The sequence below is a fragment of the Telopea speciosissima genome, chromosome 5 (genome assembly GCF_018873765.1).
Source record: "Telopea speciosissima isolate NSW1024214 ecotype Mountain lineage chromosome 5, Tspe_v1, whole genome shotgun sequence".
NCBI lineage: Eukaryota > Viridiplantae > Streptophyta > Magnoliopsida > Proteales > Proteaceae > Telopea > Telopea speciosissima.
This window is the reverse complement of record NC_057920.1, coordinates 65,334,822-65,352,338: the sequence shown is the minus strand read 5'-3', so window position 1 is coordinate 65,352,338 and position 17,517 is coordinate 65,334,822. Positions and strand designations below refer to the sequence as shown.

General features: G+C 37.7%; 2 protein-coding genes across 3 annotated transcripts; one reads left to right on the top strand and one right to left on the bottom strand.

Annotated features, from left to right (window-relative positions):
• The first annotated feature begins 4,241 nt into the window (after positions 1-4,241).
• On the top strand, positions 4,242-10,162 carry LOC122660939 (alcohol-forming fatty acyl-CoA reductase-like). Of its 2 annotated transcripts, none has more exons than XM_043856200.1 (10): positions 4,242-4,410; positions 4,515-4,618; positions 6,831-7,033; positions 7,364-7,464; positions 7,557-7,749; positions 8,064-8,225; positions 8,825-8,906; positions 9,130-9,396; positions 9,564-9,691; positions 9,842-10,162. In XM_043856200.1, the coding sequence occupies exons 1-10, from the start codon at positions 4,332-4,334 to the stop codon at positions 9,993-9,995; spliced, it is 1,473 nt and encodes a 490-aa protein (XP_043712135.1). In that variant the 5' UTR covers positions 4,242-4,331; the 3' UTR covers positions 9,996-10,162. The 2 variants fall into 2 exon arrangements, with proteins under 2 accessions (XP_043712135.1, XP_043712136.1); XM_043856201.1 differs by having other exon boundaries at positions 4,515-4,622; positions 6,835-7,033.
• Positions 10,163-11,914: 1,752 nt separating this feature from the next.
• Positions 11,915-16,034, bottom strand: LOC122663279 (putative disease resistance RPP13-like protein 1). Its single transcript, XM_043858963.1, has 3 exons — positions 15,717-16,034; positions 12,145-15,557; positions 11,915-11,948 (listed from the first exon to the last, which is right to left on the bottom strand). The coding sequence occupies exons 1-3, from the start codon at positions 15,885-15,887 to the stop codon at positions 11,915-11,917; spliced, it is 3,618 nt and encodes a 1,205-aa protein (XP_043714898.1). The 5' UTR covers positions 15,888-16,034.
• Between the last annotated feature and the right edge of the window lie 1,483 nt (positions 16,035-17,517).

Genomic DNA, 17,517 nt, shown 5'->3' with positions numbered 1-17,517 from the left:
ACTGAAACAGAAAGTAACCAACCACCAAACCACCTAGAGAAGAGACCACATATATATATAAGCTATACTCCTCACATTTGGCTCAGAAAACAGTTTCCAGCCGGATCTTATCTTTATCGTCTCCATTTATCTGCCCCTCCATTTCCTCCAGTACATCTAAACCCCTCTAACTGACTCTGTCTTTCACATCATATTTGAATTTCCTAATATCTATGTTAGGACAAGGAGGACATAAATTGAAAATGAATAATCCTTTATGTGGAGTTACTTTAGGTTTTCAAGGAATCAATAACCAATTTATGGGGTTGGCTCGTGAGTGATCTAGACAGCTCATCCATAATGTTTGAACACCAACTGAACTACCACATTTTAAATATATAACCAGAGGAAACCTTTTGAACACTTACATTGGAGGATCACTTTTCTATATGCTTATGTAGCATTACCTCCTTAAGTTAATAACTTCTTAAAAATAAATGAGGGAAAAATATACAATTTTATAAATTTATGCGACAAAAAATTAATGAATAGTATATGATTCAGTAGATAACATCAATAGGAGAATTATTTGGTAGAGAAGCTGATTTTATCATAGTTGGAAAATTAGGTTTTTTTATTCGATTCATCTTTTTCAAAACTTGGTAAATCGAGCAATTCAAATCTGGTCAAAGTGAATCATGGTTTTCTCTTTTTATTTATTTTTTTAATACATATCTTCCTTCTTGTCCTTAGAGAGACTGAGGACATGATCGATTCACAAGTGAAAAGAAAAAAAAAAAAAAAAACTAATATTGAAAACAAACAAACACAAACTTTGTGGTTTTATTTAGTTGTAGACCAGACTTATGATGTATGAATAGTATAAGGCCTAATAAAAAAAAAAGTTATTTTCGTAGATCTAGGAATAAGAAAAAGATTACAAAACAAGTAAGTTTACTAGATAAAGTGTAAAATGAAGTCAATCTTACTAGTTTTGTAATTAATTTTCTTATTTAGTAGATCTAGGCATTTTCCCTTAAAAAAAACCCCAATCTCGGCAAGTTTCACATGGCTCGTGCAAAAACACCAAATCTATAAGAATTCGAACTCACTCAGACCTGGTTTGATCATTTCTTAAATCTGGACAAGTCTTCATGACTCCTGATCAGATTTCCTTTTTTTTTTTTTTTTTTACTCGACTCGACTGAGTCACCCTAGTCCAAATCGGATGTTCTAACTATGAGTTTTATCCCTTTGTCAATTACACCAAATGGATAAACATATTTTGGAGAATATCATGAACATGCCCATAAAACTTCACCTTCACAATTCATGAGATGAGAGTGATATAGACAACTCTTCCATAATATTTCAGCACCAACTGAACTACCACATGGTAGATATAGAAACAGCTGAAACTATTTGGACACCTACATTGGAGGACCCCTTCTCTATATTCTTATAAGTAAATTACCTACACAAGTTAAATAATATGTGAATTTTCTAACCATGATGTCAACAGGAGAATTATATTATTTTCGGTAGAGAAGTTGATTTATCCCTTTGTCAATTAAACCACATAGGCAAACATATTTTAAAATAGAAAAAAAATGTCTACTCCCGAACATAAGATTACATGAATTTACCATTCTACCACCAATGAATTAAAAATCTCATTCAAACAGATCCCCTACGCGCAGTCAGACAATAATCTCTTGCCCTTTTGAAAAAAATATCCCATGATCATGGCCAACAAACTCCACCTTCACTTCACAATTCACCATTGATAGCATAACAACTCACCAAAAGATTTTATTTTAATCTTTTTTCTAATGGAAAAGAAATTAATTTTTGGTAAACAAAGGAAAGGAAAGGAAATTTGTTCACCTAGAAGAAATATCAATCCTATTAAAATTTTGTATTTTTGTCCTTTTAAAATGTCCCTACTCCCAAACAACTACCAACTCATGTTTTTTGTCTTATTTTTCCTTGTGTTCTCCCTTGTTCCCCTCATGAATAACATAAACCCACCCAGCAATTCCTCTCCCCTGATTATCCGGATTATGTCTTACCCTAAAAAGTAATTAAGAAAGAAAATCAATTAAGATTGCTTCATTCTTGGATGTCATTTTATTATCTTTTTAAGTAAAAATTAACATCTCTACGTCTTCTTATTGTCTTCAAAATCTACAATTAGAGAATTAATTACATCTCTATCATGACTCCAAAGGAAAAAAGACGAAATGGTAATGAAGAAGAAACCTTAAATTAATTACTAGAAAATATCTAGGTTTAATTTTGAAGAGAAATCTAGGTTACCAAATCCCTCCCCCCCTACCCACATGGAAGAACACAAAGAAATCTTCTTTGAGATGACATATAAGAACCCTAATTGGTGAACCATAAAGGGAACCCTAATAGGTGCTCAGATATATCCATTAAACAAGTGAGTTTGGACCAGTAGAGGCTTCCACGCATTAGGTATGAGGGTTACTTCCTTCCAAGTTAACCCTAGACTGTTTATATACTTTCCCAACCACCCATGATCCATGAAATAAATGGTTTATAATAGTGACCTTGGAGGTAGCATAATTGAAGGAATACGTGTAGATATTGTTAAGAAGGACATCTCAAACATTAGTAGATCTTTGGTGTATGCCAAGGACATTGCATGTGAAAATAGACTTTGACGTGCTTCCATAAAAACTCTACCCACCAAAAATAAAATAAAGGGTTAATACTAAAATAAAAACAAAGGGTTAATTATAAAATTAAAAATAAATTAATTTATGGGTTTTATGTACTTAGATTGTCATTGGTGAAGCCCGAATTTTTTTGGATACGTTTTTACAAGGGCAGTTTTATACTTTCAGGAATTAGGATTTCTTAATATTATAATGTGTCTTAAAACACTTTTGATCCATAAGTTGTGATTTCACAAGGTGTGCATGAGGGTTTGTAATTTCTTCATCAGAATAGTGAAAAATTTGCTGGTTTATCACTTGATCGTGAACGTGGCCAAACTTGAGTGAATCACTTGAATTATTATGTTCTCCATGTGTGTGGGATCAGGATCGTCTCCAGGGAGCCCAGCGCCCAGGGTGTTGCCAGGGGGCATCCAGCGGCTAAGCTGTGTCGCACACATCTCGGTGCATGCCTAGGGATGTGTGCGGCACAGCCCAACGGCTGGTAGCACCCTAGGCGTGCTGGGCTCCCTGGAGACGAGCTAAATTCGTGTGTGTGTGTGTACATGTGTGATTTTCTTGGACCTGGCTCTCCTCCAGCCGTGGCGGGAGTTGGAGGGTCCAACCTAGCAAAAACAGGGGGTATGGTCATTTCACAGGGGGCCCACTTGGGTCCCACTTGTGAGATGACCAAAACCCCCTTGTTTTGCTGGGCTAGTCCCCCCCCTGCTAGAGCCAAATTACTATTTGGAATTAACAACGCAGCAGAATAATAATAGCAATAGAAAATCGGGTCGTGCAATGATGAGTTCTAAGAAAAACTTCCCCTATAAAGGCAATCCATGTAATACCCACAATAAAATAAAGGGTTAATTATATATAGGGAGAATGTTCTCTATGCCGCAGCGCAGCCTGTGCCCAGGCACATGAACAGCATGTGTCCAGGCACACGGACAGCCTGCGTCTAGGCACATGCGTAGCCTGTGAGGGGGGGTAGGGTGGTCATTGCGCCCACCCCCATGTGCCTAGGCACAAATTGCGCTGCGGCACAGAGAACAGCGCTCCTTATAAATAATAAAATAAAAACAAATTTGAGGATTTTACTATACAGTGTTACTAAAACCGCTGACATGGGTTGTATTATGATGAGTTCTAAGAAAAACTTTCATTATAATGGCAGTCCATGTAGAATTTAATTTACTACACTAAATGAAGAAACATAATACAGGACAAAGCATTTAATGTTGGTAGCTAGATTTCAATCAAACATTCAACCAAAAAAAATGAAAAAAAAATTAGATTCCAATCAAACAGTAATAAAAGATGTTTTGGACCCTTATTGAGTAAGGTAAAGAATATTCTTATATTGGTAGTTGATAGATTTCTATAGAAAAATGTCTTTCAATTGATTGGTCATAAATTGCGTGAAAGAATCAATAAATATCTTTCCTCTACCTCTCCCCCCAATAAAAAATAAAAAATAAAAAAAACTCAATTTCTTAACACAGTATCACACACTATAAAGAGTCCATGTTACCTCTACTTTCCTTCCATCCTTTGTCATAAATTGAATGTAATAATTTCAAACAACCCATTGTCAGTCTATATATCCTTCTCTTAAAAGTTTTCTTCTATTCTGTTCTTTAGTTTTTTCTCAGAATACAAACAATGGATTTTGAAAGTATAGCAAAATCTCTGGAGCACAAGAACATCTTGATCACTGGTACTAGTGGGTTCCTAGCAAAAAGTATGAATATTGAACACCTTTTCTTTTATTATATTTGTTTTCAAGTTTATGAATCTTTTTCAGGTAATCTCAAAAATCCCCTTTTATTGCTTCTTTTGATGCAGTTTTCATGGAGAAAGTTCTTAGGTCTCAACCTAATGTCAAGAAGCTTTTTATCTTGTTAAGAGCAGAGAATGATACATTAGCTGCACAAAGACTGCAAAATGAAGTATCTCCCATGGCCTTAATTTTCCATTTTTAGTGATCACTTGTAGATTATTTCAAGTTTGATCTTTTTCTTTGTTCTTTTTCTTCTTCTTGTGCCTCTTCTTCTTGTAGAACTTGTCCTACCCATCTGACCCTCTAACCCTTTAGTAGAAAATAAAGTATTTTACACTAAAATTATCTTTTAAGGTGTTAGCTTAGAGATTTACACACCAAAAAAAGCAAAAGAAAAATCATGTTTGAGGTCTAGAGATAGAGCCAAATTTAAGTAGTTTACCTAATAAGTCATCTAATTCTTGACCCACGAAAAACAGAAAAAAAAAATTTCTAAAAAACCAAGTAGGTGTTCTTGTATATTAGAATGTTTTTAAAACTAAAAAGACATTCTCATGTGAGCAATTGGAAAGTACATTTGAATGTTGTTAAATAGGGTTTTGTTAGAGGAGTTATGTGTGACTTTTTGATATATCAAGAATAACAATAACATCATTTTGATTGGCCACAAGCCTTAAAACTGCATAACACACACATAGATAGCCTTATTTGGTGTCCCTATTTTTTATTTTACTCACAAACTTGTACCTTGGATTTTGCAAATCCTTTAGTTCTCAATTTCTTATGGCATCTTATTGGGGGGAGGTTTTCATGCACGGCCGCATTATAGGGGACGAGTGCCAAAATTTCAAATAGGGGGTTTTATGTCATTTCAACCCCCTATTATGAGAGGGGAGATAGAACCCCCCCCCCCCCCCCTCCCACTTTATTTTTAGATTGGGAGTGTATACCTTTTATGGGTGTTTGTGGGTAAAAAGTTGGCCTACACTAGTAGGTTTGATCAGAATTGACCAATTAAAACCCGGCATTGGATTGACTGAATAGTAAATGACCCACCTTGGAGCTATAGATTAATTATTGCCTGGTAGTTCTCGGTGTTTTGTCGTAGTCTGATTGGCACTGTTGCCAGTTTATTTATAGTTTGACTAGTTTCTTTGTAGTCCAATTAGGATATCGATTAATAGAAAATAAACGTGTTCATGTTTGACCTATGAGACGCAGTTACCTAGACAATCAGTAACGGTGTAGAGAGATTGGTGGGGACCAATTAATTAAGCCCAACCGGGTCGACAGGTTGACACCTCTATGTGTGAGTGAAAATGCTGGGACCCATTAGACACCCAAGAAAATAATTGTTAGAATAGTGAGTCCTAAATAAGAGTTTAAATAAGAAATTAACTTGTGTTTGATGGATGTATAATAAAATACGTTTTCTTTTAAATCATAATTTTCGTCCATTCAAAACTTAGTTTTTTGACCGGTTTGTTGGCAACCTGAAAGAGACATTAGATGAATCATGATGAACTGTGGTTGAGCCACTCTCTCTTTCATTTTTTTTCCTTTTTATTTATTGGCAAAAGGTTTTATGCATAGCCGTACACAGTCGTGCCTTCAACCGTTGGATGAGGAATCTGTATCCTCTCAGGTTTTCTGCCAGTACAGTTCGTCTAGTTCCTCTCATAGGGGGCAAAAATGGTGACCTTAACCCTTGCCTGAACACACTGTCCTGGTGGGATCCGCGTCCGAGGCACTAGAGAACTGTACCAGGTAGAGAACCTGAGAGGATATTTTTTCTCTACACATACAAAGTTGTGCAAAAAAACCACAGTCCTTATTTATTTTATGGGGCAAAGAGTGTTGCTAGGGTGCATAGCGTGTGCTAGCACCTCCTTGTGTCTCTCTCTCTCTCTCCTCTCTCATATGAAATGACTTATCTGTCCCTTATTGCAGAAGGAGAGAGATAGACACAAGAAGGTAATAGTGTAAGTTATGCAACCAAACAGGAAATTCAATCCCTTATTTTATATTTTGGAAAAGGTTCTCTGAGCCATGACACTAACATCCCATGTGTCTATCTCTCCTTCAAACATGAAATGGCCTTACTATCCTCCCATGCACGATACCTTTTTGACACACCTTGTTGGTGTGCTCCTCTATGCCACTTGCACAGAGAACCCTCTCCCTTTATATTTTAAGGTAGCACAGATCTGTAACCTTGTATTAAGAGTGAAGTCTTTCTTATGTCTTGGGCATCCCAAGTCCCTCCCTGAGCTTCTAGCCTCAATGCTCCTTAGACCGTTCTCATGTACTGCTTGGTTTTGAAAAGAACTCTACACTCATTTAAGGGCTGGAATATGTTAACATTGTTTTTGAATCTACAGGTGATTGGGAAGAAAGTATTTCGGGTTTTGAAAGAGGAACATGGAACCGGTTTCGGTTCGTTTATGTCGGATAAAGTGACTGCTGTTGCCGGTGACATCTCCTTTGAGAATTTGGGTATAAAAGACTCCACTCTGAAGGAAGAGATGTGGGGAGAAATCAACTTCATCGTCAATGTTGCAGGGAATACCACCTTTGATGAGAGGTAAGGATCGACAATATAGCTGCATTTGATATGCATTCCAAGAAATCATATCAAATGCAACCTTAATTTCAAACGAGATCTCAATTCGACTGAAATTTTGATCGAATTGGGGTAATTTTGTGTTTCGACCTCTGTCTCGTCTCGATTTTTCAAAAAGACGAGATATTATCGAGATCTCGACAAGTTCTTGAACCATGGTATTACTGAAGGTCAAACTATGCAACCTTCTTACCTTGTTTTATAAAAAATTAACCACTTGACTTCTCTTTAATTTTCTATCACAACTTACAACAATGCAGTAACATTTGTTCTTTGTGCATTGTTTTGCAGATATGATGTTGCTTTAAGCACCAATGCCCTTGGAGTTAAGCACATCTGTGAGTTTGCAAAGAAATGCACTAAACTAGAATTGCTTTTCCATGTTTCAACAGGTAACTTCTGCACCTGATTATTAAATTAAACCATTTTTAATACAAATAATTGTTTGTGTTGGAGCTCATTTTGACAAGGTGGTGTGTTACAGCTTATGTCACTAGAGAAAGGGAAGGAATCATATTTGAAAAACCATTCCAAAAGGATGAAACTTTTGGTGAAAACCATAAGCTTGATGTTGCAGTAGAGCAAAAACTAGTCCAAGAAAGATTAAAGGGACTTCAAGAAGAGAAAGCTACAGATGAAGCCACAAAGCTTGCCATGCAAGATCTGGGGTTACAAAGGTTTGAGAGATTCCTCTTAGCTTGTCTCTATGAGAAACTTAGGGACATATATATAAGTAGGTCTGGGCTGAGGAAGGCCCGGCCTAGCCGTAATGCAGGGGGCCAGGCTTGAACCAAGAAAAGTATTAGCCCTAAATTAAAATGATAAGGGAAGAACTTTCACTTATTCATCGAGCCAAAGTCTTTCAATACACTAAGCACTGTAGTTCAGCAATGATAATGGGCCTTTATCTGGCCCAGCCCAAGTTTTCATTCTAGATAATTAAGCTAAATGTAAGACATGCACTAATTATCTACCTATTTTCTCTTATCAGGGCTAGATTATTTGGCTGGGCAAACACATACGTCTTCACGAAGTCAATCGGAGAGAAGCTTCTCGGCCATCTCCGAGGGGATCTACCTGTCGTTATCTTACGTCCTACCATTATCACAAGCACTTACAAAGAACCATTCCCCGGTTGGATTGAAGGCTTCAGGTACTTCAATTAACTATTTGATTGTGATGATCTTATGCCATGAAGTGAATGGGCCTACTTCTAATGGTATTACATGGGCTGAACTACTGCTGCTTCGAGGAAATCCCAAGCTTAGCTCATTATATCTCAGGGGCCAAATTCCAATCCCTAAGGCTGGTTTAAGATCTAGTAACTGGGCTGGCCTATTGTCCCAAGGCCTGATTATCTGGTTATCTGAAAATTAAGCCCAAGTCTGGTCCATTTGAGAAAACTCAGTGCCCTTCAGGCCCAAATGTGGCCTGCAAAATCTTGGGGTTGAGAATCCTTGGGCTAAGCCACGAATCATTATCCCCTCCAATTCGCTGCCCACTCCTATTTCCTCCAATTCCGCACATATGAGCGGAAATGACCACCCTACCCCCTGCCCAAACACACTGCCCAACGTAGGATAGGGTGGTCATTTCCACTTCTATGTGAGGAATTGGAGGAAATTGGAGCGGGCAAAGCCACCCCATTCCGAAATTTCTTGATGCATGAATTCAATGTATACTTGTATAGTTCTAAACTAATTTCCACTCTTAGATGACCATTACATCTTTAGTTAAAATCACTGATTGCAGGACCATTGATTCTCTGATTGTGAGCTACGGCAAGGGGAAATTGAATCACTTCCTAGCAGATCCTGAGGCGCCACTAGATGTGGTAAGCTAACCCTCTCTCTCTCCCTCCCTTTAGGGCAGTTCCATTTTTTTGGTTCAACCACCTGTTTGGTTCGGTTTTAAAAACTATGGGTTCAAAAACCCTTTCATAGTCCATTTTGGTCGACCTAAAAGCCAGTGAATTGGTTGCCAAATGGTAAGAACATCTATTCTCAGTGAGATTTTCACACATATACATTGCTGAACAATCAAAATGATCAATACAGGTTCCTGGAGATATGGTCGTAAATGCAATGTTAGCAACAATTGCCGCTCATTCTTGTCAACGTTCTCAATTCATCTATCATGCTAGCACATCTACAAGGAATCCACTGAAGAACAATGCAGTAGTTGAATTTAGTTACCAGTACTTCTCCAAGAATCCATGTCTTGGAAGGGATGGAATGCCTGTTAGGGTTACCAAAGGTTCTCTACTTCCAACAAAGGCTAGCTTCAACAACCTCATGACTCTACAATATAAGCTACCAATACAGGTAGGCTGGAAAATTGATGAATTATAAAGATGGCCCAGTAGAAGCCTAGCCCATTACAGTTCAAATTCAAACCGAGTTTCTCATCTCTCTCTCTCTCTCTCACACACACAAAATGATCATATCATGCAAAGCTAATTTTTCCTTAAACCACAACTTCTATTCTTCAGGTCTTGCGAGTTATGAATGCATTATCTTTCCAATCTTTGGACAATCTATATTGCAATCTCAACCGGAAATACAACCTAATAACGCGTTTTGTTGAACTCTACGAGCATTTTGCCTTTTTCAAAGCAAGGTTAGTGACATTACATTGCCTCTTGTTTCTTCCATTCCATGCATACAAAGATCAATTAGAGAAGCAAATTTGAGTTAGAATTTTGAGCATTTTATATGATCCAGAATTTTGATTATTTTTTTATAATCCTAATGTTTGTTGGTGTCACAGATTTGATGACTCAAACTTGGAGAAATTGAGAGTGAATACAACAGATGATAACATAGCTTCCATGAAATTTTATTTAGATCCAAAGTGCATCAATTGGGAAGATTACTTCATCAATGTTCACATTCCTGGCCTTGTTCAACACTCAATCAAATGAAAGTTCAAACAAAGTTTGAAAGTTGCAGATTGGTTTCCTCCAATTCATCCAAGTCTTCTCATTTGTTCTCCTAATCTTATATTATTATCATGTCAATGTGTATTTTAGTTTCTAAGGCCTTCTAAAGAGTAAGTCAGAAATTATCAAAGTCTAAAAAGTTGTATGTATTTAAGCATCTCTTTCTTAGTTCATTGTGTAGGGTGTTTATTTTGTTATGCACAATTTTTTAAAGTATACGTGAAATGGCAGTATTTACCCTTATTGGAAAAATGTGTGTTATTCTAAAAAGACTGAAAAAAATATGGTTACAAACTATTTGACACCTCGAGGGGTGTCAACAAGAAAATCCTTTTCAGATTCCATTTTCAAACAACAGAACTTGCCACATGTTGTCGTCATTTATTTTTCACCTATATAAGTAACTACATTTAGTTTTGAATTGTGATCCAACACATTTTGAGTATTTAAGTATTAAAAACAGAGCACATGGGAGAAAAGGTAAATTCAATTTAGAATATAAGAATGATAACTGATATTCTGTATCACTAAAATTGGATGATGAAATATAACATACATGGCACATATAAATCATAGAACCAAAAACTTCAGCAGAATTGGAAATAAAGTACAACATAAGATCCAAATATGTGAGACATTAACAATGATCGAGATTCTTGCAGGTTAAAGGTTTTGGTGAAAGAAATATTTTTGTTGTCAGATATTGATGCTGAATACTCATTCGAACATTTGCTACAAAAATGATATTTTTGTGTCCACAACTTTGACAATCACAATTAATGTGGGTCAGCTTTTGTTTTTGCCAATTTTAAGTCCAGTAGTGAGAGATGAACTCGACATATTAGATCGAGCATCTTACGACTATTTCTACTACAATTTATGTAGCATGATGCAATACAAAAAAATCTTCCTACCTTGTGACGCAATGTAGAAGCTTCAAACATTCAATACAACCACCTTTGATGTGCTCTGCCAAATGTACACTCTTCATGTTACTGCCACAGACAAAAATAAAACTCGAAATTATTTTCAAGGGTGTAAGCAAATGTGAGTGACAGGGGCTTGATAAATGCATAGTTCACTTATTTTTCTATCTGTAACAAGTAAAATGGAAATCAAAGCTATAGATGTCTCAAAAACTATGACCGAAGACTTGGGAAAGGGAGATTTGCCTCTGCATACATAAGCGAGAGAGAGAGAGAGAGAGAGTCACAATTTCAGAATAGGACATTGTCATAATCACCATTCTCGACCAAATCCAACAGAGGAAATAGAGCCATTTGACTCCAGCATTATATCAGAAAATATTAGCCAAGTTGATTGTTCTTGCCTAGAAGAGTTTTTAAGGCAGATTGAAGTATTATATTTGGGCATGTCAATCATCAAATGTAGAGGAGACTAGGAGAGGGACCATGGATTAAGATTACAGAGAAGGAATTAGGTAGGAGTCCATAAGATCAAGGAGAGTAAATTAGGAAGGTTAAAAGGAAAAATTATATTGAGCATTTAACCTGTCTCATATGTATAATACAGTAAAGCAAGGAGAAAGTTGATGGAACAAGACAAGTGCAAGTGAGAATAGAAGCAATTAGCCTTTTTAAATAATTCTGCAAAGATCTGAAAAGTATATTAAACAGAGAGAGGGAGAGAGTAGTTACACCTTTCCACTTGTGCAAGTGACTTGTAGGACAGATTCTTCCTGTGCAGAATTTCCATTATTCTTTAATGACCAATTGAAGCTTTAACGTTGGCAAAAACTAATGGGATGCTGATAAGTGATAACTTATAGATGCAATGTTAGGCAGCGCTCATGCAATTGCCATGTCACTTCAATTCTTGAGCACTTCCAAAGAGAAGTTCTTGTAATAATTAATAATAATTTACACTGCATGTTTGTTGCGTCATTCACTCATGCTCTTCACATCTGTCATTCTACTACAAAGAAAAAAAAGGTTAAATTAATCACAGGTGGCATAAAGTAAATATGGAAATCATAAATTTCTGATTGTGAAGAAATACCTCACTTACAAGGTTACACCATCAATCGATGGTTACTACAGGGATTTGGGTAATCTTGGACCATTCTTCTCCTTCCTTTTTTTGGTACCGTTGTTTTAGTGTTGGACAATACCCGATATGCAACCATTTAAGAGAGGTTAGATCAGAGAGTCCATCATGTAAGGATTCCAGAATTGGGCAATTGTCGATGAAAAATCCCCTAAGATTGGTAGGAAGTAGGCCCTTTGGAATGGACACGAGAGCAGGACATCCACCAATGTAGAGATAGGAAAGAGAGGTGAGATTATGAAGGCCCAAGCTCTCAAGTACCATTCCATTGCATTGCTCCAACCCCAGCCTCTTGATTGATGGAAGGATTGGAAGAAAAGTGAGTTTTTCACAAGCTTCTATCCTGAGTTTTACCAAGGAAGGAAGGGTATGTGGTAATTTTATCATGTTAGGACAGTGAAAGATATATAGCTCATGGAGGCAACGGAATTTTCCTTCACCATATTCCTCGACATTTGAGTTACAAACATGTGGTGAAGATGATGATGATGATGATGATGATGGACGCTGAGAATCACACAATGTTGTCATCTGGTGACATTCCTCCAATGCCAACAATGCCAACAACGCCAACCTCTGAATAGATGGAAGGTTCGGAAGGATAGCCAATTTTTCACATTTTGCTATCCTCAGCTCTTGCAATGAAGGAAGAAGATGGGGAAGTTTTTGTAGTTCACTACAATTTTCTATTACCAGTGTTACCAGGCGAGAAAAGCGATGAGAGAACCATGTCAACTTGGGGCAATCTCTTATCACTAGCTTATGCAAGCAAGGGAATTCTTCTCCACCTTGTTCTTCTTTAACCACCTCAGTCCACTCCTCCAACTCGATCATATTATGAATCACCAGTGTCTCCAATGACCGAAACTGCTTATTAACTGATGAATTATCCCCATATAATTCACATCCTGCACTTTTTACAGCATTGCAGCTGTCGATCATGAGGTATTTGAGCGAAGGTAGTTGCCCTAAAGAAGGCAGGAATATGCATTTATCACAACCAATGAGTTTCACACCCACTAAATTAGAGAAAGAAGGGTGGCCTACCCAACTTGGAAATCTTGTACCACCATAGTTGACAATTCTTAGCATTTCTAGATTGGTATGAGGTTGCAGCTGATCAAATACATGCTCCTCAGCCTTTTCATCTTGTGAACCAAGAAAGAAATCCTTGATTCTGTTATAACGCGAAGTCCAAGACAACTGTAACTCGCGAAGGTGTGGCTTATTCTTTAAATGGGCCTCCATGGCCTTTGTCCAATTATGGCCTACATTTTCCAATTGTGCAATTTCTAGTTTCCCCCGAAGTTGGGACAAATCCCTCAACTCTTCAATTCCACTACAGTCCCCAGTATCAGAACCCACACAGAATAGACTTAATGTTTGAAGATTAGTCAAACTTCCACATCGCAATGGCATTCTTCTAAAAAATGAAAGAGGGAGAAAGAGATGGCGAAGGTTTACAAGGTCACCCATATCTTTAGGCAACTCTCTAAGATGGTGGCATTTAGTTAGGTTCAATGTTTGTAAATTATACAAACTTCCAATTGAATCAGGTAAGGTCCCAATATCAGACTTTGAGAGATCAAGAAGCCGTAGATGTTTCAAATTTCCAATTGAATGAGCCATAGGACCATTAAATTTATTTGAGCAAGTCCAACGAAGGACACGCAGGAATTGGAGTGTAGTGGTGATAAACGACATATCAAGATATCTCGGTCCATCCATTAGAAGGGTGCGTAAGCTCTTGTTTTCTTTGACGTCCCTAAACTTTCTCACCTTGACATCCTTGGATGCGTCAATATCAACATATGTTGCCTCCTCTTCGGTGACATCCGATAAAATACCAATCAACGACAAGTGACGAGTTGCCGTGAGAATTTTGGCTGGCTTATCATCCTCTCTCCTACAGTAAATTTCACCTGAAACAAAATGCGCTAAATCATGAATGAGATCATGCATCACAAACAGCTTTGATGATCCTGAAATATTATTGGATAACTCAGAAAAGGACTTGATAGCAAGACACTCTGATAAATCATCATAAAAATGCTCATCATCATGCCTCTCAATGTTCCAGTAGAAAACACGGTTAAGTCGTAATTCGTCTTCAGATGATAATTCATCATAGCGCCTCCATATCGAACAGGGTTTGTATGGATTATCAGAAGTACGATTAGATAGGTCAAAGAATGACCTCATAAAGAGATCGTCGAAGTACCCTACTCCTATATCTTCAAGCCGTTTTGTTCCTTTTGGTTGCACAATACCTTCTGCCATCCATAATCTCACCAACTCAATCTTGTCAAATTCATAGTCCTTGGGAAATAAAGCACAATATGCAAAGCACCTCTTTAGATGCGGAGGAAGATGATGGTAGCTCAACACAAGTGACGGAAGGATCTCAGTACTCCCTTCTACATCCCATATTTCATTCTCCAAAATATCTTTCCACTCACTCTTCTCCCTTTTATCTCGCAAGATGCCAGCAAGTGTCTTTACAGCCAAAGGTAAACCCTTACATTTCTTCAAAATATCTTGTCCAAATATTTCCAACTTTTCATTTACATCATCAGATGAATTTCCATTCATGAAAGCGTGCCTTCTAACCAGTGCTAAACAAGCCTCATCTGACAAACCTTTAAGATCATGATCATGATCATTCAGATCAGTGCGCACCATTGATGCCACACCTTTGTTCCGTGTTGTAACCAATATCTTGCTTCCTGGTTTACCAAATGCAAAGGCGGTGCTTAAGGCATCCCATCTCTCGTAGTTCTCATTCCACATGTCATCCAGAACCAATAAGAATCTTTTATTGCTCAATGCTTCCTTCAGCTTCTCCTGTAGCAGGTCTAGTGAATCAAAATTAGGGGATGATCCAGTGGCTGACTCGAGAATTCCTTTGGTTAACTTTACCACGTCAAAGTCTTCCGATACACAGACCCAAGCTTTCACACCAAAATGTTTCTTAACTGTCTCATGGTTATAAACAAGTTGAGCAAGGGTCGTCTTTCCAATCCCACCCATTCCAACTATGGGCAGTACCGAGAAATTATTATCATGGTCACCAAGACTTGGAGTTTTGTTTGATAGCAACCATTTAACAATCTTCCACATATCTTGCTCTCTGCCAAAAACTTTAGAACTAATCACCAAAGAACTCGTCGGTGGCCTTTGGACCCTCTGGTTTGAGGTGCTCAAGTTCAAACCTAGAGTAACACCTTCTTGTGCTACACTTTTCAACCTCTCATTGATATCCCTTAGCTTTGATCCAAACCACTCATTGATGCCTTTAATCTCAGATATGTTACCAGACTCCAACAAAGATGAAATACTAATTTCACCTTGAGCGAGAGGAACAGGGTTGCGTACCTGTTGGGTTTGGTGAGGTTGGGTCTGATATTCAGATTCCAATTCCATCCTTTGTAAACTCTCGCAGGTATACCTTCCTTCTGATTCAATCCTCTTAATTTCCTGCAACATTCAGCAATGTTATAAGCCTTAGGCCCAATGCCTTTTATTCCTTCTAAAATTTCATTGATGCCCTTAACTGCAGATTGATTCTATACTGGAGTTCAAACAAAACGAAAAACAAATTTGAATTGATGGAGTGAGAGTGGGAAGGTAGCGTACCTGTTGGATTCGGTGAGCTGATTCCAATTTCAGGCGTAGAAGTTCAGTGGCATACTCATCCAGTATGTCCTCCGCATCATAAAGGAGTTGTTTGAGTTGGCCAAGCCATAGTTTCACAGCAACATTGGTGAACTGCTTCACTTCAGCTTCATCAGATAAGGCCTGAATCATGGCTGACCTTCGCTTCAGTGACTCCACTTCATCCAAGTCGATTTCCCATCGGAGTAAGAAGTCCAGCAACTCAGGAGATTCAAACCTATCGAAGGCCACCTGAAGGATGACCGAGCGGAATGACCCTCCAAAAGGCTGTCGCACACCTGACATTTCTTCTTTCAGAAAAAAAAAAAGATGTAAAGTAAAGAGAGTTCAACAACTCAGGATCCAGAAAACAGAGAGAGAGAGAGAGAGAGAGAGAGAGAGAAAGAAGAAGAAGAAGTGAGGAAACGCTCTTCGATGATAGTATGAAAGTCCATAAACACGCTAATAAGTCACATAACTTTCCGGTGAAACTCGGGTCTACTCCATCATAGAACAAAACTGGGTTTAATGTAAAAGGAAGCGAAGAGAAGTCAATCAAAAACAGAACCAGAGACTATAAAGAAAGAGATAAGCTTGATGAGATGGGGTAAGAGTAAGGAGTAAGGACTAAGGATGGCTGTACAGTTGCTTTTGAATTTTCTTACCCTTCTTTTGACTATTTTCTCGTCCTCATGATTTCAATTCGTGTCGTATCGTTTACTCGATTTCACTGTTTTTTTCTTCCTTTCACGCGTCATTGAAAAAAGTCTCGCCGATTGAGTCAAGAAAATGGAAGATAGAAGAGAAAAATGCGTGATTACGGTGTCGTGTCTATAATTTTTCAGTCTCTGGATCGAATTTGTTTTTAGGCCTGCGTTGGTGCGACCAATTTTTCTTTAGATGTTCCAATAAAAGTCTTAATCAAAAACTTAGAAATAAAACACAGTCAAAAGAATATGACGAAATTTTTCCCACAAGATCATACCGAACCGTTAATTGAAATGCTCAACAACAAAATAAACAAAATAAAAAAAGGGTTTTCGAAAAACAGTGCTTTCATGGAGTTCTAAGTAAGGAAAAAAGCCACGGAAGTATTTAAGAATTCTATGGTTTGGGGCAGTACACTATAAGAGAGAGAGAGAGAGAGAGAATGGCCATGGAGCGTACCTGGAGGAAGAGAGAGAGAAATGGAACTTGTCGATGGCGGAGGCAACATTGTTCCCGATAACTACTGCTTGAGTAAAAAAACGAAGGAAGAAAAAAGACTGGACTTCGCCACTCCAACGGACTGCAACTCTCCATCGCCACCCAAGATCTCATCTTACCTGCAACTCTGTTCTATGCTCGACAACCTCTCACACAGCAGGTACCTGAAGACTCCTTCTTCTTATGTAACCTGCTACTCTTCTTCATCTTCATAATCTCGGTTTCTTCTTTATAAACATTAACCATCAATTCTTTTTCCCCAAAATTTATGACTCTTCTTCATCTTCATAATCTGTACATACTATTTAGATGTTTATTCATTTGCCATAGTTGGCTGCAACCATGGCACCGCTTGATAACCTTACTACAACTGTTTCTGGTGTTTTTTTATCCTGAGAAACAGAAAAACACCTAAAAAGTGCTTGATAAACAGTATTCCATAGAAATTATTCTTGAGTTGATAAATCAAAATTTCTGCTTCAGAGAAGACTTTTGACAGAACATGTCCAACATTGTTCTGCATTGTTCAGCACAAAATTACCAAAAATGTGCCCGATAAATTAGACCCAACCACTCC

What these genes read in the sequence shown, in the direction of transcription:
- LOC122663279 (XM_043858963.1), bottom strand. Translation starts at nt 15,887, where the DNA reads ATGATTCAGGCCTTATCTGATGAAGCTGAAGTGAAGCAGTTCACCAAT. An exon ending in CAGCTCACCGAATCCAACAG is followed by an intron (nt 15,558 to 15,716) that starts GTACGCTACCTT and finishes TGAATGTTGCAG; the next exon opens with GAAATTAAGAGGATTGAATC. An exon ending in CTTAAATGGTTGCATATCGG is followed by an intron (nt 11,949 to 12,144) that starts GTATTGTCCAAC and finishes TTTTCTTTGTAG; the next exon opens with TAGAATGACAGATGTGAAGA.
- LOC122660939 (XM_043856200.1), top strand. Translation starts at nt 4,332, where the DNA reads ATGGATTTTGAAAGTATAGCAAAATCTCTGGAGCACAAGAACATCTTG. An exon ending in CAAGATCTGGGGTTACAAAG is followed by an intron (nt 7,750 to 8,063) that starts GTTTGAGAGATT and finishes TTCTCTTATCAG; the next exon opens with GGCTAGATTATTTGGCTGGG. An exon ending in AATATAAGCTACCAATACAG is followed by an intron (nt 9,397 to 9,563) that starts GTAGGCTGGAAA and finishes TCTATTCTTCAG; the next exon opens with GTCTTGCGAGTTATGAATGC.